The sequence below is a fragment of the Heliconius melpomene genome, chromosome 19, assembly GCF_056956725.1.
Source record: "Heliconius melpomene rosina isolate 202511_hmr_F chromosome 19, ASM5695672v1, whole genome shotgun sequence".
Taxonomy (NCBI): domain Eukaryota; kingdom Metazoa; phylum Arthropoda; class Insecta; order Lepidoptera; family Nymphalidae; genus Heliconius; species Heliconius melpomene.
Window position 1 is genome coordinate 8,226,256 of NC_140407.1, and position 21,556 is coordinate 8,247,811.

Below are 21,556 nucleotides of genomic sequence, written 5' to 3' on the forward strand. Positions count from 1 at the left end.
TATTATGTACAACTGATTATAGGAGAACACATCATTCATCATCAATAATAACAATGATTAATTTACACTATAGAAAAAAATAACAAGTAAATAACAAAAATATAAAATTACTTAATATTACATAATAGTTAAAATCATTTACAATTAATTCTATTAATTAACTTTATTGAGTATATGGTTGCATTTTCTTAAGAAAACTGAGAGCCCGTCACAACCAATGTCTAACGTTACATCTTCTTTCAAGTACTCATTAAATGAACGAGAGATGCGATTAATGGGACTATTTTGTCCAAGGTTCGTTCTAGTTCTTTCCGTCTTGAAAAACCGACATGGGTTGCGAGGGGTTCTCTGAGGTATCTTAATATTAAATCTACTCAACAGTTCACTATCATCGATCTTTCCTTTGAATAAATTATGTAGAAACTTCATTTTGAACTTCAATTTGAGATATTATCATAGAAATATGCCGAAAGCAGAACGAAGAGACTTAAAGCTAAAGCTTAAGAAAAACAGCAGCAATAGTTGCACATTTCAAGCTTATTGGAAGGTTACGATATCTTGATTATTACAATAATTGTTGCTTAACCGGGAAATGTCTTTAATTAGACGGAAATTTATATTTAAGATACGTAAAAGGTAAAAGGGTAAACTTATAAAAACTAGAAAGCGTGCCATTTTATTTTCTTCATATATGTATGTATTGTATATTAAGTAGCGAAAACGAAATATTAAGATCCCTTAATAATAAAATTAAACGCAAAACATCCTTATTAAAGATTTTATTATGAGTGGTTTGAAAAATTTGCATAACAGGATTTGAATTCACAACAATGTAGATACATATTGGCAAATGAAAATTGCGATTGAAATCTCCTAGTAACTAGTTTCTTTTTTTCAGTTTCACGCTTGGCAGCATATTGCCGTATATAAAAAGATAGACTTACTAGAGCGGGCATCTAAACTCTAATTAATTATTGTTTTTCTATAGATAGAAAATTTGACTCATTCAATCTAAATATTTCAAATGTTTGACATATTTTGTATGGCTTAATAATATCCTTACAATTTGTTGTTGCTGGATTCTACCTCTCCGGCTACCTCTGAGTCATGCCGCTATCATTGTTGCAATACCGGTCAATTCAAATAACCTTTGCAAGTTTGCAACTAAAACAGGGCGGTGGGTGTTTCATAAAATAATACTAGAAATGGTGATAAATGTTAATATAGAATACTTTCTACAATTTCTATTTCAGAAGTAAATGAATAAATATATATAACAACAATAATGAATCGTTCTGATTAATCAAAAAAAAAAAAAAAAAAAAAAAATCAAAAGAAAACGACGTGAGTAAGACGAAAATGCAAGAAAACTGAAGAAATCCTGAAACAAGTAACTAATGACTACCTCTTCGACTAATAATAAATACATATTACATATATACAAATTTTAAATAATTTCATAATTTATTATTCATAAAAATATTTATTATATATCTAGGAGTTCTGGAGCACGAATTTTTTTGAATTACATTTTGACGTATTGATAAACACCTTGACCAACAATGAGTAGTGACGCCCACTTCTTTGTGTGAAGTGACGGCTTGCAGCCTTAATGTCAGCTTCTAAGAATTTGAGATATAGCCGAGGAAAAAATAATAATAGAAAACCATAATTTATATATGTATGTATCTAGATACGACCAGTCACTAGATATGAGGCCAGTTGTGGAGCAGGGGCACCAAGGGGTTGAGGGTTCGATCCCCACTCGAGGAAGTGAAATATATATTTACAATTATATTTTCATTTCTTTACCTACCCTGTATGCTGTGTGCAGGATACAGCGTGAAGATGTTTAATTATTTTTTTTAATCTAAATAAAACGTTTAAGCCTATGTAACATTCATCGAATGTCTGTCATAAGTATAATTATAAAAATTATACCGACTTGAAAGACCAGTCGGCTAGAAAAAGTATATATTATCTATATTATAGGAGTCCTGTCTGGTAGCATAGTATGTAAAAAATTCACTAAATAAACCTAAGTAAATATATGTATTTCTATGAATATACTAAACATTTTATCATGTTTGAAGCATAAGAAAATTTTATATTTTATGACTTACATGTGCATATTTAAAATTTAAATAACATATATTAAAATTACTTTCAACTCGCTCTTGACGAAATTCTTATATACCTAATTTAATTTCCAAAGTTATTGTGTGTATGCAACGATGCTTAAACGAAAAAAAAAACAATGGAAACATGAATTGTTGTTAGAGGTAAAGATATCTTTAAATGGCAATTAAAATTTAGAAGATGTTATCTTGAATAACCATCACTATAAATAAACGTTGTGTATAGCTGCCGTCATCCATTAATTATTCAACATTTTTAATAAGTTAGATATTGTAAATATTTTTGTCAAAAAAATAAATATTTAATATTAGTTATAATATTTTACATACGTAGTTTTAAATTGCAGGCATTGGTAGAGAAAACCTAGTTTTAAAATACTCCGTTCCCCAAGCACAATGTACTTTCGAGACATTATGCGTTGATTGTTGGAAACGCCAAACGCCGCCAACCAGGGCGAGAAAATCGAAATAATTTAAGTATAATCATTTCCCCGAGTGAAGATCAAACTCACAACCATCGTGTTTACTTACAGTAAGACGCTGCCTCACTGTACAACATCAATCAAATGAAAATACACAAATAAAATTATTTAAATTATAGATTCTTATAATAATAAAGAATAGTTTTCTCAAGTGACCTATAAACAAACCACTGCGTACATTGAGCTGCCTACGAGTATTTGTAAAATTACGTAATAAATTATATCACTAAGCCCTAATTCAATGTTGTAAGAAAGAAAGCCAAATCCTTAAATAGAGTTCAAAACGTGGCGTGCATTGATAATATCACGTTGCTGCCAAAATTATGTAGGCCGGTATTATTCAGGGCACAACAAAGAACGGGCCGGCCCTTTAAAGTATGTATATATTTTTGTTTCTTTAACAACAATATTTTTAAATATCGCAAAAGAGATGCTAAGAGATGACTTATATGTAAAGATATATATTTTTAACTCTTATAGTCTCATCTCCTAAAATAGTTATATGATATATAGAGTTATATATATACACAAAGAGAGGTCACGTCACACTTAGAGCCTAATTGTAATTATAATTTTTCAACAGGCTAATTATAAAATTTTCTTGTGGGGATGGGCGCTGTATACCGGAATACAGGCAACTAGTCCGGATACAGAGGAAATCTTTAAACATTTCTTTATATTTGTTTAGCCTATGTTTGTATCTAAAACTTATGTTTACTTAAGCTAAGTTGTTTGTAAAACTCAATAAAGTTTTTATTTATTTATTATTATATTAAGAGAACAAGGAAGGCTCTCTGTATGTGTAAATATATTAAATTAATTGAATATATAAATTTTCTGAGTCCAATATAAGATAGAGGAGTAATTAGGCTATTGGATAAGTTTTGGACGTGGTCACGTACACATCAGGATATACTTCTCATTTCAAGTCATTTCATAAAATCATTTGTTCTTTCCATGACAGGACGACCAGAATAACAAGAAAAGACATAACCTGGTCTGTACATGTGTTTAAACTATTATGTGATTATTTAATTCTCACTTCCACATATCTGAAAAAGTCTCTATATACAATTAAACATAAAAAAGCAAATAAAATACAGTTGTAAAACATAATTAAAGGATTATGAAAAATAAACAATAATTGTTGCTTTATTATTTTTATAACATATTTATAGTCTGCATAACTTTAATTAAATTAAAAAATACAGATAGTATACTTATACAAGCAGATGTTTTTTAATGATTTCTGCCACGATATGTTCTCTACAAGCGACTCTAATATTTTATAAGTTTGTGTCCTCTGGATCGAACGAGGTGTGTAATACTATCAAGTGATTCATAGCAAGTAGAACGTTGATCTAGTCCAAAATCTCTATACCTACTCTATATATAATAATATTGTAACTGATTCCTGTCGGTATATAGGAGATATATAAGAAAATCTGTTATTGTTTTATTTCATTCAGTTCATAAATAAAACTTTACATTAATATAAAGTATTTTTCTCGACCAAATTGTTATAAAACAATATAATGGGAACCGTCTGAAAGTGTTAAAATTATAATAAAGAGAGATTCGAGAATATCATTATATTCTGTAATATATAATGTCATACACTTAATTATAATGAACACAGATTAGTAATATGCATTGACAATTATATTGCATATAATCGTCAATGTATATTACATACTAATCTGTGTTCATTATATTTATATGATTACTTTTTACAACATAAATAAATACAATAATAACTCAAAAATATTTTAAAAATTAAAATATTTAACAATTATTAAAATATGGCAATAATATAACCGTGATTTTTGGTCAATTATTTGTTCATGGCAATTTTTACAGGCATTCTAAATGTCAAGTTAAATGTCAATTGTGTAAAAATAATGCTCAATTTACATGTGTTAAGATATAAATAACACGTTATTTATATTGTATTTGCTAAATACAAAGTTAATAATCAAAAAATAATCTTTCAACAAATGTAAATATATTAAATATATTGGAAAAATCAGTGACAGTAAGCTGTGAACTTCAGTTTTTGATCAGTGAAAACATCTTCATCACTTACCGCTTCATTTATTTACTTGTCTACGTTACTTGTAAATAATATTAAAGTATTACTATATCAATTATATTATAATCAATAAATATAGAAAATCAATTGTTGTTTAATTTACGGAATTTTTGAAGCAAGGTTTAAACTAATCATAAAAACATGTCGATGCCACATAGCAGTTCAAGTACAACAAGTTCGAGCACAAAACGCAAAGAAATCTACAAGTGAGTAACATTAGTAAACTTACCCAACATTTTGCTTATCTTAAATATATAAGTGTGAAACTATGCAAAACATACATTATAAAACCTTGACAGAAACATAGTAATTAATTTATTCATGTCTTTTTTAAAAAATAGTAAAGTATTTTAATACATCAAATTTATATTTTATGCAGATCTTATGTAGATTTATATATATATATATTTTCTGTAATAATATACATACTTTCTTAAGACACTTCCCCACTTTCTGCTCAATTTTCAAGTGCTGGTACACTGCTTTGTGAGAGCAAGGCAATCAAAATTTACTACTCACAAAAGTTAAATTTAGTTAGACACCATGCTGCTGCACCTTGTGGAGTGGCCTCCTACTATTACTATTTTTACTAATACAATATTAAACTTTCAATTCAAATAGAAATAAATATGTATACTTTTTACAGATATCAAGCTCCATGGCCTTTGTACTCAATGAACTGGTCAGTGAGACCAGACAAGAGATTTCGACTTGCTCTCGGCAGTTTTGTTGAAGAATATAATAATAAAGTAAGTGGTTTCAAATTTTAATTCTCAAAATGCAATGTCTCAAAAAATATAAGGTGGTGCATGGAGAATGTAGTGTTTTAGCACTAAGTTCCCTCTAATCACCAAGTGTAATTTATTATTATTTCTGCACAATCTAGTAATTTGTCTAAGTGTTGATTTACCAATCACCAAGTAAGTAGAAAGTAAAAATTGTAGTGTCACAGTAGGTTACTTCTGATAGTGTAATATTAATATATAATATTTAAATGTGAAAATGTATAAAATTTAGTTTATTTCTATATAAATATTTTTTCTTTTTATTTCTATATTTTAAAATTAAAGCATTTGAAACATTGAAATGATTCAATATTGTTTCTTAATAATAGGTACAAATCATCTCGCTAGATGAAGAGACAAGTGAATTCAGTGCAAAGAGTACTTTTGATCACCCTTATCCCACTACTAAGATCATGTGGATTCCAGATTCTAAAGGCGTTTACCCAGATTTACTGGCCACTAGTGGTAAATATGTTTGAAAATACAATTTTTACTTATATTTGTGTTTTTTGTATAAACAATATGGGGAGATAGTCCCATATATTATTCAAAAATTTCACAATCATTGTTATGAAAATTACTATTACTTGTTATGTTAAATCTGTTTTAATTAATAATATATTTTTATTTCTTATTTATTTTTATTACAGGTGATTACCTCCGCATATGGAGAGCTGGAGAACCATATACTCTATTTGAATGTGTGCTAAATAACAACAAAAATTCAGATTTTTGTGCCCCACTTACTTCCTTTGATTGGAATGAAGTGGATCCCAATTTAATAGGGACTAGTAGTATTGATACTACCTGCACTATATGGGGTTTAGAGACGGGACAAGTATTGGGAAGAGTTAATGAAGTTTCCGGACATGTTAAAACTCAGCTGATTGCTCATGATAAGGTATGCAATATTTTTATTTTATTTATAAATAATTAAAAAAATACACAAAGATCTGCTTAAAGGCAAAATTAACATTCAATTATATTATATTTATTATATATATTTATTCCAGGAAGTATATGATATAGCGTTCAGTCGCGCGGGCGGCGGTCGCGATATGTTCGCGTCGGTAGGGGCAGACGGCTCAGTACGAATGTTCGACTTAAGACATCTAGAACATTCTACGATTATTTATGAGGTTAGTGCTTATGTTGTTATTTAAAACTTTTGTGTTGAGATTCGTTAATATGAAAGAAATATATATATATATATATTTTTTTTTTTTGAGGTATATTTGCAATCAGTTTTTTACTTTTAGCAAATGTGTGTCATGTTGCTGGCTTTTAAAGGCGTGACTCCAATGAGCCATCTACCTAATACAATTCTTTTATTACTATTTATGTTATATAGATTATTTATTTTATATAGATATTTATATTAATAGAGTATATCATTTCTTTTTAGTCTTTTGGCATAACTTCGCTTTACAAGGGCACATGCAAGGTCATTGGGATGTCTTTCCAGTCGGTGTCGATATTTACAATTATATTTTATTATTTCATCCGCGACAGTGTCCATCTTGAGGTTCTCATGGATTTCCTTGTTGGTAACAAACCACGGTACTTGGCTGATTGTTCGCAGTATGGAGTTTTGTACTCTCTGGATTATTGTGATATTGGATTTACAAGCACTTCCCCAGAGTTGAATTCCATAGAGCCAAACAGGCTTCAGTACAACATTGTATATAAGAAGCTTGTTGTCAAGGCTCAATTTGCTGTTACACCCTAGTATCCAATGAAGGTTTTTGTAACGGATATTAAGTTCGCACCTCTTAGTTTCGATGTGATTCCTCCACGTGAGGCGACGATCAAGATGGAGACCCAAGTACCTGACACTGTCTTGATGTGAGAGTGTAGTATTTTCCAATTTTACTGGTGGACAGTTTCCTTTTTTTAGGGTGAAAGTGACCTGAATGGATTTGCTTGCACTTGCTTTTATCCTCCAGCTATCAAGCCATGTTGTGATTTTATCCAGGCATCCCTGTAGAATCTGAGATGCAATAACTGGGTCTTCGTGACTGACTAGTACGGCAGTATCGTCAGCAAATGTTGCCGTTGTGACTCCTTCAGTTTGCGGAAGGTCTGAGGTATATAGTATGTACAGTATCGGTCCCAAAACTGACCCCTGGGGTACACCAGCTTTTATTTGGAAGAAGGATGATTTTGCATCCGCTTCTTTCACTTGAAACATCCTGTCTTCAAGGTAAGACTTGAGTATGGTATAGTACTGATGGGGCAAGTTACTCTTCAGTTTAAACAGAATACCCTTATGCCAAACCTTGTCAAAGGCCTGCTGAATATCGAGGAATACAGAGGAACAGTACTGTTTTTCCTCGAGGCTTTTTCGGATTTTATCACATACTCTGTGCACTTGTTCAGTAGTGGAGTGCTCTAGCCTGAAACCAAATTGATGGTCGGGTATCACCTTTGCATCGCTAAGAATAGGCAGTATTCTATGCATCAGTAGCTTTTCCAGAACTTTTGAGAGAATGGGGAGCAGACTTATAGGCCGATAAGATGAAACCTCATTAGGATCTTTACCAGTCTTATAGATCATAATGATTTGGGAGAACTTCCAGGCCAAAGGAAAATACTGGACCCGCAGCACAGCATTAAACAGAGATGTTATAAATAAAACAGCTTTTCGTGGTAACCGTTTCAGTATTTCCTTTGTGATAAGGTCATATTATCACTCTCCATACTTCTGGCACTGTAAAGGGACGAGGTGGTGGTGACATTTGGAAGTCTTGCAGAAGCACTTCATCTATATATGGTTCCTTTCCAGCGCTTCCTCCTGGATTTGGGGAAAATACCTGATCCAGGTGTTCAGCATAAGCATCCACTTTTTCCTGAGATGTACGTGCCCATCCCGACACAGTTTTTAGCGGGAATTTCGTACTTTGTGCCTTGCTATAATTTTTAGTGAATTTCCATAGGGAGTATTTGTTTGACGCAGAGGGTGATAATGATTCCAGCTGAAGTTCTAGAGTATCATCGTGCCACCTCTGCAACATCTCTTTCAGGTCTAAAGCAGCTGTGTTGAATAAGGTCTTGTCTGCCTCCAGTCCACTCTGATGCCAAATCCTCCTCAACCTACGTTTATTTAGTAGCGCATGTTTAATAGCCAGTGGGTAATTTGAATGCCTGTTGTCCGGTTTAGGTTCAGGAGTATTGATCCAACAAGCTGTTTGTATAAGTTCTGTTATATAAAGAGTTGCATCTTCGATGTTATCTGGAGTTTTTAGGGGGATGTTTAACTCGATATTGTCCTCCATATAATCCTTGAAAGATTCCCAGTCAGTCTGTCGGCTGGTTAACTTTTCCTTTTCCTCAAGTTCTATAAGGAATGAACTCATTGTTAGGAGAACAGGAGTGTGGTCAGACGAACTATCATAGCATGACTCTGGTTTCAAGTAGTGTTTAGACAGGCCTTTTGTAATGAAGAAATCAAGAAGGTCTGGTTTTCTTTTGGGGTCTGTGGGCCAAATATTGTCCGTGCTTAATTTAAGTTGTCGTCCTTTAGTCGTGGTAAGTCTGGAGCCCCATTGAACGTGCTTAGTGTTCCAGTCCCCTCCTGCCACAAAACGATTTCCAAGACGTTTGAAGTAGTCTGTCCACATGTCCTCTTTTATGTTGTGTCTCGGGGGACAATATGCTGCAGAGAAGTTAATGTGACCTTTGCCATCTTCCACTGAAATAGTTGCGGCTTGTATATGGGGCGTCTTGTATTTTGAGATTAAATGGTGTTTAACATTATTTTTTACAATGACTGCTGCTCCACCACGCGCTTGATTATCTGCATCAGGATGATTAGTCATATAGCACTCGCAGTCCTTAAATTTTAAGTTTGTATTACTGTTGGCATGTGTTTCGGATACGAGCAGTACATCAATTTTATGTTCCACCATTAGTAATTCAACTTCCAGTTTGTGAGCTGTTAATCCATTAACGTTCCAGGTAGCTACTCTGTAAGTATTCATTTTGTAAGCCGGTCGACGAGCCTGACTATGAGTTCCATTAGGGTACTCATTTGTTGTAGGATTTGCTCAAACTTATCGTTTTGTTTTCTGAGAATTTCTTCGATATTGGGAGTAACGTGGTGCTGTTGTGTGTATTCATATGTACTATCCGTTTGTGTCTTATTTGTTTTACAGATATTTGCGTACGTCTCTGTTGTAGATTTTATTCTTCTGATGGGGTCAATATTTGTGGGTGTTACTTCATCGGTTTTAGGTTTCTCAGTTCTGAACTGCTCTTTTGGCAGTGGTTTCTGATGTCTAAGCCTCTTATTAAGAATTTATCTGTAAACATCGCAACCCTTATAGTTTGCAGGATGGGGGCCATTACAGAGGGCGCATGTCGCAGGTGTATTTCGGTCCTTTTTAGGGCACTGAGAAGTCTTGTGTGACTGTCCACATTTTACACACCTGTAAGGACGCATACAATAATTCTTTGAATGCCCGTATTGTTGGCAGCGTTGGCATTGCACGACTGTTGTTTTCTTCCTGGGTTCTTCTATCACAACAGCCTGGTGATAAATGTATTTCAATTCCTTTATTGCCTTATTTCTAGGTCCAGGTAAAAGGTTGACAAAGAATGTAGAAGTAGGCTTTTTGTCAGGACCAAATTTGACATTTATTATTTCACCAGACACTACATTACCTGTGTTTTTTTCTATGTCAGACTTTATTTCTTCAAGTGGTGTCGAGTGATGGAGATTTCGTATGACCACTCTGTAGCACCTTTGATCTTTTCGGTTGAATGTGTGTCCTATTAAACCATTCTCTCTAATTGTTGACAATATTTCCTTATAGATGTTAATTTCAGTGCAGTGTATTCTCAGCTGATTTTTATTCACAATCTTGTAAGTGTATTCTTCTCCTTTTGCTACAGCACCAAGGAATTCAGTCAGTTTGTTATTATCGTCAACACCGTATAGGATGATTAGTGGTGGTTTAGACGGCCGTTTCTCTTGTGGTTCTACACTCTCAACTTGGTCTACGGGTAGTGTATTGAATCTATTGCTTGTATATAGCTTATCAGGAGAAGGTGTTGGAGAAGATTTTTTTCGTTTCTTATTTCGATTGACAGGTACCCTTTGCCATGCTGGCGGTCGAGTTTCAGGCTGTAAAGGTATTGCAGTTTCAAGTGCACTATGGTTGACGGTGAGATCTGTGTCAAGATGATTACCTAGTGAGTGACTTCTAGGTCTTGTAAATAGAGACGGGTCGAACGCCTGTTGCACCATCTTACGTTTTCCAGTAGTATTTTCTTTCACAGGAGCCTGGTCACCTACTCCAGTGGAGACTTCGGTAGCAGATTTCACACTCTCCGGCCCGGGTACCAGAGAGCGCCGGGGGTTAGCCGGATCGCATGACATCACATTATCATTAGCATTCGACATTTCCATAGTTAAAAGGCGGGAGAATACTCGTGACACTTACCCAGGGTGTCAGAGCCACTCTTTTAGAGGGGATTTAATCCCTCATGGTTTGTGGAAACCAGGGTCAGGTTAGTTACCGCCGCCTGTGACTCGGCGTGTCGCTCGTTTAGCACCACCCAGGGGATACGTGTAGGGTGTTCCTAGAAATAGGTGGAGAGTCCTACGGACGCGAGCAACTTTCATCCCCCAAAAATAAAGAAAGAAATATAGCGGCAGGAGATTCACTGGAACCACCTAAATTTTGAATTTATGTATTATGATGATTATGATTATGAAGAGTGAGGGAATGAAAATATTAAATATTATCCTTTCCTTGCTCTGCCTATTTATATTTTTTACATATTTAATTTTATATTTCTATTTTCATACCCATCAGGACCCACAACACACACCATTACTAAGACTAGCGTGGAACAAACAAGATCCTAACTATCTCGCCACCATCGCAATGGACGCGTGCGAGGTTATAATTCTGGATGTGCGGGTTCCGTGCACGCCTGTTGCAAGGCTGAACAATCATAGGGCGTGCGTTAATGGTATAGCTTGGGCCCCGCATAGGTAGGTTTTTATTTGCGATGTTCACACCACAGTTGTGAGTATATAACCTCTTGGCGTGGCGCAGGGCCACAAAATGTGACTGTAAAATGAACTGCCTATAGGTTCGAGCCGACTCGAGTAAATGAAATATTTTTTTAAATTTATATTTTTATTTCTTCGCTCTGGTGTCAAGGCGAAGGCGCGGTCTTCAGAATTCGGCGGAAAGTGGGAAATGGAGTGCCTTAATACTGGGTTTCCTCTGCCTACTTTGCTGTGTGCGGGATACAGCGTGAAGCGGAAAAAAAAATATAAATGTTAATCAAACCTCTCAATTTTCAGCTCCTGTCACATTTGTACAGCCGGTGACGATCATCAAGCCCTAATATGGGATATACAGCAAATGCCACGCGCCATAGAGGACCCCATACTAGCGTACACCGCGGCTGAGGGCGAGGTCAACCAGATACAGTGGGGCGCCACTCAACCCGACTGGATCGCTATATGTTACAACAGACATACGGAAATATTGCGTGTATAAGACCTCTGCCTATAACAAATAAAATTTTCCAATTTAGCCCCCCCTTAAAAAAACGGCGTTGAGTTCCGCCACTCAACAAGTGGGGAACGGAGTTTTTTAACACTAGGTTCCCTCTGCCTACCCTGATGTATTGGGATACAGTGTGAAGTTGAAAAAAAAAATTACCAGCTTAGAGGGACCTATACTCGGGTGAATTGCGACAGGATAAGGTCAATATGCTACAATACACACGGAAATATTGGGCGTCTAATTAATAAAGATCGCCTGTACCCCGCAAATTTGTAAAACTTTCGGCTGTACCTCCATCTGTAATAATATAATATTCGAATTCGTACTTTAAACTAGCGTACACCGCGGCTCTACGGGACGCGACTGGATATAATAGATAATAGAGAATGTAAGAAAAATCTTAAGTAAATTACACCACGGTTCTCTATTTGATCTTAATATTTGATTTGTTTAATATATTCGATATTATTTAATTAACATGGGATTATATTACAAACAAGCCTGTCTACTTGAGTTATGAATTTTTACCCTAAAAACAATTGATGTACCCTGCCATAAACAAAGAATTACCCCCACTTTTTTATCAAAATAGTTTAGTTTATTAAAGATTATAAAACCTCGTGCATCAATTTCTCTATTACTTAATTCTAAAAATGGTGGTTCACTGTTAAATGTTACATAAGTAACAACAACAATTCAATCAACATTTGTAATAGTTTAGTTCAAATGGAATGTTCTAGATATGTAAAAAATAATATTAAGACTGAATATTGGAATATAATTGACTTTATAATGCATTTGATATATAACATAAAATTATATATATTCTTTTAAACATTTTAAGTTCAATAACATTTGTTTAATGATACTAATGACGTTCCAATCAAAGGCTATGGGTAAAAAACTCATAAGTTTTTTTAAAGACCGTCGTGACGCAATGCCATAGTTTCTAAACACAATGGTTGTGGTTAAATGCCAACTTGGGTAAATAAATTATTTGAATCTTCCAGCTTTATTTTTACTAGACAAGACAAGGCGGCATCTCGAATTATGCCCTGTGGGTGAAACATCTTGACACTGGATTTTCTGTCTACGATGGTGTACATGTGATAGTGTAAAGCAAATAATATGAGTTTTAATCAAATCCTATGGAATATTAATATGCAATTAAAATAATATATAAAATTTTATTGTTGATCATTATTGAAATTAGACAAACACAAACAAACATGTAATAAGATTGACCTATAAATTATCTCTTTATTTTTATTGTGGTGTAATTTTTTTTTTTTATATAAATTTACTGATAAAGATCCATTTCACTTTTATAAGGTACAAAGTAAACTTTAAAATATCCCAAATAATTAGATTGCAAGTACTGTTTTATTTTTAAATAAATATCTCATTGTATTTATAAAAATGTGGTAATGTTCTAGAATATTTTATTCATGTATGTAGTTGATTTATGTAGTTGCATGTCACAAGAATATAACCATAGCTTGCAATAATATATTAAAAATACTTTTTGTAGGAATGTTGGTAATTTAATAATGTAATAAATAAGACGGCATGGAGTTAAGTTACCAAAAATCATCATCGTTGCTATAATTATATATAATTGACAGTGAGTAAATTACTTCAATAAAATCAAAATATTAATGTTTTTTGTTATCTACAAAATTGAAAGGACACGTTTTCTTTAAATCTGACCTTTTAAGTCTGAAGTTAAAAAAATATATTTAATCTTATAAATAAAAAAAAATCCAATTAAAATGTAAATAACCAAAGTACAGTACGGTCAAGAAGTTGTGGCCGCTCTGAAGTTATAAATGGTTGCGGAGATTTGATTTTAAGACTTCTTACTTTTGATTATTTTATTCCTGAGTGAACAATTAAATATTAAGAGCAATAGTTCAGAAAACCTAACTCCACGGTGGCCACAACTTGTTGACTGTCCTGTACAACAGTAAATTTAAAAAAAATGTATAATTACATTTAAATCATCATAATTATGTCACAGAGGAACATGGAGAGTAGTAACCACAGACAGACGTTCTCCTCTGTCAAACTATAAGTTTACGTGGTCCTACGCGTTTAGTAAAACTAGTTGCAAGCCTTCTGATGAAGGTTGCTGATTAGCGTAGCGCAGGACATTCCCCTACGATAGCTGTCCCTCACGAGCGTCCATCAAAGCTTGTATTATTCTTCAGGGCCGAGGCACTCGCCCCTCCCGGTGTCGCGATAAAAACCGTTTACCGCGGTCCAACAAAAATCGCTATGGATACTCCTCCGGACTGCGTTGCTCTGTTTCATACGTGCATAGATCTTCACTGGATTAATTTAAGTGACGTTTAAAGGAATTTAAACAATTAGAAATAAGGACTAGATCATTTATTAATTTATATAGTGTGTAAGATTTCTTATTTGAGTAAATAGTTACAATATAAATAAATATTGTGTATTTTTTTTCTTTATGTTATAAATATTTTATGAAAATATGCTTATATTTTTTTTTATTGACAAACTGTGATAAAATGTGTACCAGTATAATATCCAAAGACATTAATCCATTATATCATTAAATAGCAATTCCTAACCAGAACGTTGTCCTAAAGTAAATTCTTCATACACTTTCAACAAAGATTGAGGAGTCCTAGGTTTGAAATCCTTTAAAACATGTTCAAAATGTCCCATAGTTACTTCTGGACAATCAAGGTCTTTTTCTAAAGCGCGTAATGCAGCTTCATGGCACAAAGCCTGCAGTTCAGCTCCGGAAAACCCTTCTGCCCTAGTTGCTAAATTATGAGAATTAACATCGTCACTTGTACTCATTTTCGCCAATTTTAGTTCTATTATTTGTAATCGTGTTTCGAAATCTGGTAAAGGAACGTAAATTAATCTGTCGAGTCGTCCCGGTCGAAGTAAGGCACGGTCCATTCTATCAGGACGATTGGTAGCTGCCAAAATTGTTACAGAGTTTAATGGCACTACTCCGTCCAATTCGGTCAGTAGTTGGGCCAATACTCTTTCATGGACTCCGGCTTCACCTGCACCTCTCTCACCTCCAATTGCATCCATTTCGTCAAAGAATATTATGGACGGAGCAACTTGACGTGCCTTTGTAAATAAATCTCGTACGGCTCGTTCTGATTCGCCAACCCATTTGGAAAATAATTCTGGACCTTTTATTGACAAGAAATTTAGACCACTTTCGGTAGCTAATGCTTTAGCTATCATTGTTTTTGAACATCCCGGCGGACCATATAGTAAAACTCCTGCTGGCGGTCGTATTCCTAATCGATGAAAACTTTCCGAATGCTTCAATGGCCATTCTACGGCTTGGCGTAGTTTTAACTTTAGGTCATCTTGCCCTCCGATGTCTGTCCATCTTACATTTGGTACTTCAATTAATAGTTCCCTCATAGCACTCGGCCTAACAACCGTTAACGCGTTTAGTAAGTCTTCTTCCTCCAAAAATTCACTTGATCTTTTCAAACATCTCATAGATGCCTGTGTACATAAATTAACTAAATCAGCCGCAACATAACCATGAGCTAAATCGGATATTGAATCTATATCCTGAGATGTTACTTTATTGGGGAGATTCTTCAGCAAAGCATACAATATTTCTTTTCGTCTTGACCTATCTGGTACAGGAATTTCAATCTCTTTATCCAATCGCCCAAATCTTCTAAGCATTGGATCTATGGCATCAGGTTTTCTGGTGGTTGCTAATATGAAAACCCTACTAGATTCTTGATGTAAATTATCTAGTAAAGATACAAAAGCTGAAGTAACACGTCTTTCCTGTTCAGTGCTGCCAGAGGAACGCCTGGGACAAATAGTTTCTATTTCGTCCACTAAAATTATACTTGGCTCATTTATTACAGCTTTTGCAAATAAACTTTTCATAGTGGATTCAGTTTCACCGAAATATTTACTAAAAATAGTGGGTCCATTAATTTCAACATGAGAGCAATTAAGATTGTCTATAAAATATTTACATATTGCAGTTTTGCCTATACCAGAATGGCCATATAAAAGGAGGCCTCTAGTTGGCTGAAAACTAGCAGCAAATCCAGTTGTATCAAAAGATATGTTTATCAAAGTTTTAATTTCATTTATTATATCATCTACACCACCTATATCTGGAGTTTTTTTCTTTACTTTTTGAACTACATGTGACTCCAAGCTCCATACCGTTTTATCATTTAAAAGATACCATGTTGTTACACTTGGAGCTTTTATATTTAAAAATTCCACTTGTAATTTTTTTCCAAAATAGTAGTACACAAAAACACTACCAACACAAATATATTGATTGTTAAATCTTTCTTTCAATAAGTCACTTATGTCTGAATCTATTTTATGGTTTTTTATTTTGACTGAAACACATGTTGCTAGTGGTACATTCTCCTTTAATACCGAAACAGTAACTTTTTTGTTATCACTACACCAAGCTCCAGTGAGATCTAAAATGAGTAAAATAAAGTTAATAAATATTGAACAATTAAAAAGATAATAACCTAAAAAATATTATTAATCTAATGCAGGTGTTAACTTTATATTTAGTTAAAGTAAAAAAAACATGCTTTTTCCTGAGGGACAAGCAGGCTAGGCCACGGGTTCTCTACTTTGGACCCCAATGTTGAAACATTATGCTTTGCCTTGTTACTGCAGGAAAGTGTAAATATAATTCACTTCCTTAAGTTGGGACAGAACTCACAATTATCACTTGTATTGTGAAACCTGTCCTACTAAACCACAACCTTAACAAGTTATAACAATAAAACACTGCTATGGCAAAATATAAACATTTAACTGTGTTAAGATTGCCTCTACATTTCTTTAGGGAGAAAATCCATTTAATGTAAAAAATCTAGAATTTTTTTTTAGGTTTTCTAAAATATTTTTTGTCCTTAAAAGTCGAAATAATGCTACAAAATGGAATAACTTAAAAAAGACTAAATAACATTTTATTAGCCTAAAAAATTACCTGCAGCAGGTAAAATTACAGCAGCTGGCGCAGACGATTTGGATGGCCACATACGCTTTACAAGTGTTGAAGCTCCATCTCTTCTCAACTCTAAAGGTTTACCAATTACAGCTCCTATTAAAGATCCTGCAGAAGGATGTATTAACACAGCATCTTTAGGAACGTTATCTGGGGGACTACTAGATCTCTCCAGCCAAGTATATAATATGTTTTCTTCAATAAAAGGGCATTTTACTTGATCTCTTTCACAATTTATTTCAACGTGGATGTTCTTGTCATTCGTAAGAATATCACAGTGACATCGTTCACATTTGACCCACAAAGTTTTTTTCACTTGCTTTGGAGACATTGCGATATAATAGTTATATAGTTTTCATTTAATATATGTACTTATAAAAGTTTGAGGTTATTTTATTTCATGTTTAGACAGATATTAGATAAATATGCTAAATTGTCATTGAGGCCTGACTGAGGTCACAGATTTTTATAACCATCAGGAATAAGTAACACGGTACGGTAACATACTTACAAAAACTTTTTACACCTTTTAAGACTATAGATACAATTGTACTATAAAATTAATTATGAATAATATTTATATTTTAAGATATATGTAAATTTCAAAACTATGTTTAAATTCAAAAACCATGGAAAATGATGTCTTCATATAAGCTGTGCTTATAAGTTATATCTTATATATATTTATAATTTATTGACAAATAACATGATTCACTGACATTTTGTGAATTTGTGACAATACATTTTCCAAATATAGTCTAACAGTATTCTTAAAATATTTATTAAATTGTGCCATGAAAACAGCATTAGTACTATATTATAGATTCTGTGAGATAAGTGTATGGATTTAGATCGTGGCATGCTAGATGAATACCTGATATAGATACATACATGTAAATTTCTAAATACAACAAAATGACTCTCGCCGAGTTTTTTAGTTGTTCATTATTGGCCTTCGGGCCCCCTATTGCAATGTTTGCGTTAACAATCGCAAATGATCCGATCCGTATAATCATTATGATAGCAGCTGCATTTGGATGGCTTCTATCATTTCTAGTTGCGTCGTTAATTTGGTATGCAGTGGTTCCGCTTCGAACGTACTTAGCTTTTGGAATGGTTTTTGCTATTATCATTCAGGTAAGTTTAGATAAAGTCTGTTATTTAAATATAAATAAATTGATCGTGTTATTATCAATATATTCTTTATTTTTACAGGAGGCTTTTCGTTATGGAATGTATGTATTGTTAAAAAGGACAGAGGCAGGTTTAAAAGTGATATCGGAAAATCACGATGTTGGTACTAATAAGTTAGAGATGGCATATGTATCTGGATTAGGATTTGGGACTATGAGTGGAGCATTTGCACTTATTAATGTGCTAGCAGATTCAGTAAGTTTTGTGCTTATAATATTATTACCTATTCTCATATCAAAAGCTTTATAGATCTGACTGTTAATACAAAGAAACTCTTTTTCCTCTGCCACTCATCATCCAAGGTTTGGAAAATTGGGCAAAAAGTACAGTGTCTTAATTATCCTGCAATATGTAGGATACAATGTGAAGCCAAAGTGAAGTAAAATAAAATTATTTTCCTATTTTCAGGTGGGTCCAGGTACTCTAGGTCTACACAGTGGTACGGAATACTTTTTTGTAACAAGTGCAGCGATGACTCTATGCATGACGCTCCTTAACACATTCTGGAGTGTTATTTTCTTCAGTGGTTTAGACAATAAGAACTATTTAAACATTGCCTGGGTCTTAGGTTCTCATTTCTTTGTATCTGGACTCAGTTTACTTAACAAAAAAGAGTTATATGTAGTAACAATTTTGCCATCATACATAGTTCTTATAGCAACTGCGGTATTAGCTTTCAAATGTGCTGGCGGCACCAAAAATGGATTAGTTCAAAGTGTTACTGGTAGATCGTAAATTTGTGTTAATATATTTTGATAACTAATTATTGTTAATTAATTAACATTATAATTAATTTGCAAGGCAAAATGATGTTATAATGAATTAAATATTGTATTAGTATGTTTATTTTTATTTAAATGGTCTCAAAAATCTTTGTAGATTTTTTTCTCTTATTTTACTGCAATCAGTTGATAACAACTATAACCAGTTTAGCTGAATTATTATTGTCTATGGTTTTGGAGGCCATTGCCTCAACCACCACACCAGCTTTGGTACTATAAAAACTTGATCTAACTTCACCAAGTCGCACCTGGAAAACTCTGTTAGACAGGTACAATGCCGGTTCAACTGTTGAGTGTGACTTTCTAAATCCAAATTGTTGTGAAGATATAATGTTACGTTCATCTAATTGGGACTTTAGCCCGACCAAGTATATTCTTTCCCAGTGTTTCGACAAAATAAGAGTCAAGCTAATAGGACAATATTATGCAGTCTCATGTGCATGCTTACTACTACTAAGATTCTTTGAGCACTCTTTTGAGTTCACTTATTGCGCGGTTGAACTTTGTTTTATCAGCCGGGTGATGTGACTAGTGCCATTGTCTTCTCAAGCAGCATTTTTCAAGCTCAATTAAATTCTGATTTCCAGAGGAGTTGGGAAAGTCTTGTCAGAATTGGGTAGGCTGGGTGTGTTAATAATTTGTATAAGGTTGGTAATATACGAACTGGTTTGAGGTGCATTTAATTCATTATATCATTATTAAAATTTTTATTCAAGCAAAACATGACTTTACATAGTTTCTAACTGATTTTGTAGATAATTATTATAATGATTTATGAAGCCTTTTAAACTATTGTCATTAAATATATTATTTAACAACGGCCCCAAATTTTATATTCAATGTTGAAAAATTTAATACAAATGACATGAAATAATTAAAGTATAAGACTAAAACACTAAAAATCACACTCAGGGACGTCAATTACCGTTAAATGGACATTAAATTCTATACACCTTTATGTATGCAGTGCCACCAATTTATTCTCAATTAAGTAAATGTTCATTGATAACTGTGTGGATTTAAAATATATGTATATTTTTGATTATAAAGTTAATAGATGCTTGGCAGTGATAAAGCATACTTATTTAAATAATTAAATAATCTGTATTTTTAACTAATATTATTTATTAACTTAAGTTGAGCTTTTGCCACCTTTTATAATAAGTTTTGTAATGCTACCATGTTTTCTTTAATTGTAGAAAAAACAGTAGCATGACGCGCTATATTTTGCATATAGCAGGAGAGGTAGAGGCAACCTAGTTTCAAGATACTGTATTCTTGCAACTTGCAACTAATCTGAACTGAGTTGCAGTTTTACATAGGTATATTGGACCTGGAAAGGCTTGTGAAAACGTAAAAAGAACATTTTTTACAGGAAAAATATAATATAATATCAAAATAATCGTAATTTAAGTTCATTTTTCATTTTCAGATCACCTAAGTAACTCAGAAACATATTTATATAGTTATATTAGTTATAATACAATAATGAAATAATGTATCATGATGAACATCATTCCTTTAATTATAAATGAAACAAAGTGTTTCTCAAGAGTATAAAGACTTTTGTAAAATAAATGTTAAACACAGGTTATATGATGTTTTTGTTCATTTCTCATCTTTATAGCTGTATTTTTAGACTACCTAGAGTTGGTAATCTCAATTTTTTTAGAAATTTATTAAAAATAGCTGCTGATGTAGGGGGCAATACTATGATATACATTGGTACATTGGGTCCATTTTGGGACTTTAAAGAATGTGCAGAGCAGGTTAAGCAGGAAGGCAGATCCTTGCAACATACGCCCATATTAATGCTAAGAGGAAGAAGAATTAAAAACACTTTATAAATTGTAAATGAATAATATCATTTACTTTATATATATATTTTCTAAATTTAACATGTAGATAGTTAAATTGATTAACTTTCGCTCTAATATTCAAACTATGTCGCCCATGCCGCAGTCGACTTCCTCTCAGGCATGTTTACAATTCCTCAGGGACAGAAAGTGCCTGTTCCCTACCCAACTGGTCTATAATAAAACCAGTAGAACTAACAGGATTGATCTCTTGTTTGAAAAAAATCGATTACTCCAATAATATAATTATAGCCATTTTCAAACAACTACTTAATTAAGTACTTACACAAATTATAATACTTACTTACTTAGCTGAGTAAAAAACAAAATTGCTTTGGTAGTACGAATTTAGTTTAAAATTATCAATTCAGGTTATCTTTAATATAGTAATAGGAATTTAAGTGAAAAAAAAATATACCAAAATTCGTTCACGAGAAACTTAGGCTACTTAGGCCAGTTTTTTTATACATGTAAAATACTTATTCTAAATGTAATTATTAGTGAGAGTACTTATTAACAAAAAAAAAGTAAAAAAAAAATTTTAAGTTAAACGGTTTTATATTGCAGATAAATATACTAAAAGATAAAAAATAATTTCATGGAAATTATGATTACTAAAATAAAATCGTGGGGACACTTTCTACTTACCACTAGGTGGGTGAAGTCTCATGCCATGTCTTTCGATT

At 33.0% G+C, this 21,556-nt stretch overlaps 3 protein-coding genes across 3 annotated transcripts; 2 read left to right on the forward strand and 1 right to left on the reverse strand.

Annotated features, from left to right (window-relative positions):
- Positions 1–4,509: 4,509 nt before the first annotated feature.
- Positions 4,510–14,520, forward strand: wap (DDB1 and CUL4 associated factor wap). Its single transcript, XM_085202596.1, has 7 exons — positions 4,510–4,918; positions 5,359–5,461; positions 5,827–5,962; positions 6,148–6,398; positions 6,511–6,636; positions 11,317–11,498; positions 11,817–14,520. Exons 1-7 carry the CDS (start codon positions 4,854–4,856, stop codon positions 12,013–12,015), a joined length of 1,062 nt encoding a protein of 353 aa, XP_085058722.1. The 5' UTR covers positions 4,510–4,853; the 3' UTR covers positions 12,016–14,520.
- LOC146528615 (ATPase family gene 2 protein homolog A) lies at positions 13,718–17,469 on the reverse strand. Its single transcript, XM_085202594.1, has 2 exons — positions 17,021–17,469; positions 13,718–16,496 (listed from the first exon to the last, which is right to left on the reverse strand). Exons 1-2 carry the CDS (start codon positions 17,367–17,369, stop codon positions 14,617–14,619), a joined length of 2,229 nt encoding a protein of 742 aa, XP_085058720.1. The 5' UTR covers positions 17,370–17,469; the 3' UTR covers positions 13,718–14,616.
- Positions 17,470–17,746: 277 nt separating this feature from the next.
- Positions 17,747–20,607, forward strand: aph-1 (gamma-secretase subunit Aph-1). Its single transcript, XM_085203238.1, has 3 exons — positions 17,747–18,175; positions 18,254–18,427; positions 18,641–20,607. Exons 1-3 carry the CDS (start codon positions 17,954–17,956, stop codon positions 18,965–18,967), a joined length of 723 nt encoding a protein of 240 aa, XP_085059364.1. The 5' UTR covers positions 17,747–17,953; the 3' UTR covers positions 18,968–20,607.
- Positions 20,608–21,556: the final 949 nt, after the last annotated feature.

Coding starts and splice junctions, on each gene's coding strand:
- LOC146528615 (XM_085202594.1), bottom strand. CDS start 17,369: ATGTCTCCAAAGCAAGTGAAAAAAACTTTGTGGGTCAAATGTGAACGA. Junction 16,497..17,020: donor TGTAATTTTACCTGCTGCAG/GTAATTTTTTAG, acceptor TACTCATTTTAG/ATCTCACTGGAGCTTGGTGT.
- aph-1 (XM_085203238.1), top strand. CDS start 17,954: ATGACTCTCGCCGAGTTTTTTAGTTGTTCATTATTGGCCTTCGGGCCC. Junction 18,176..18,253: donor TTTTTGCTATTATCATTCAG/GTAAGTTTAGAT, acceptor TTATTTTTACAG/GAGGCTTTTCGTTATGGAAT. Junction 18,428..18,640: donor TTAATGTGCTAGCAGATTCA/GTAAGTTTTGTG, acceptor TCCTATTTTCAG/GTGGGTCCAGGTACTCTAGG.
- wap (XM_085202596.1), top strand. CDS start 4,854: ATGTCGATGCCACATAGCAGTTCAAGTACAACAAGTTCGAGCACAAAA. Junction 5,963..6,147: donor AGATTTACTGGCCACTAGTG/GTAAATATGTTT, acceptor TTTTTATTACAG/GTGATTACCTCCGCATATGG. Junction 6,399..6,510: donor AGCTGATTGCTCATGATAAG/GTATGCAATATT, acceptor TATTTATTCCAG/GAAGTATATGATATAGCGTT.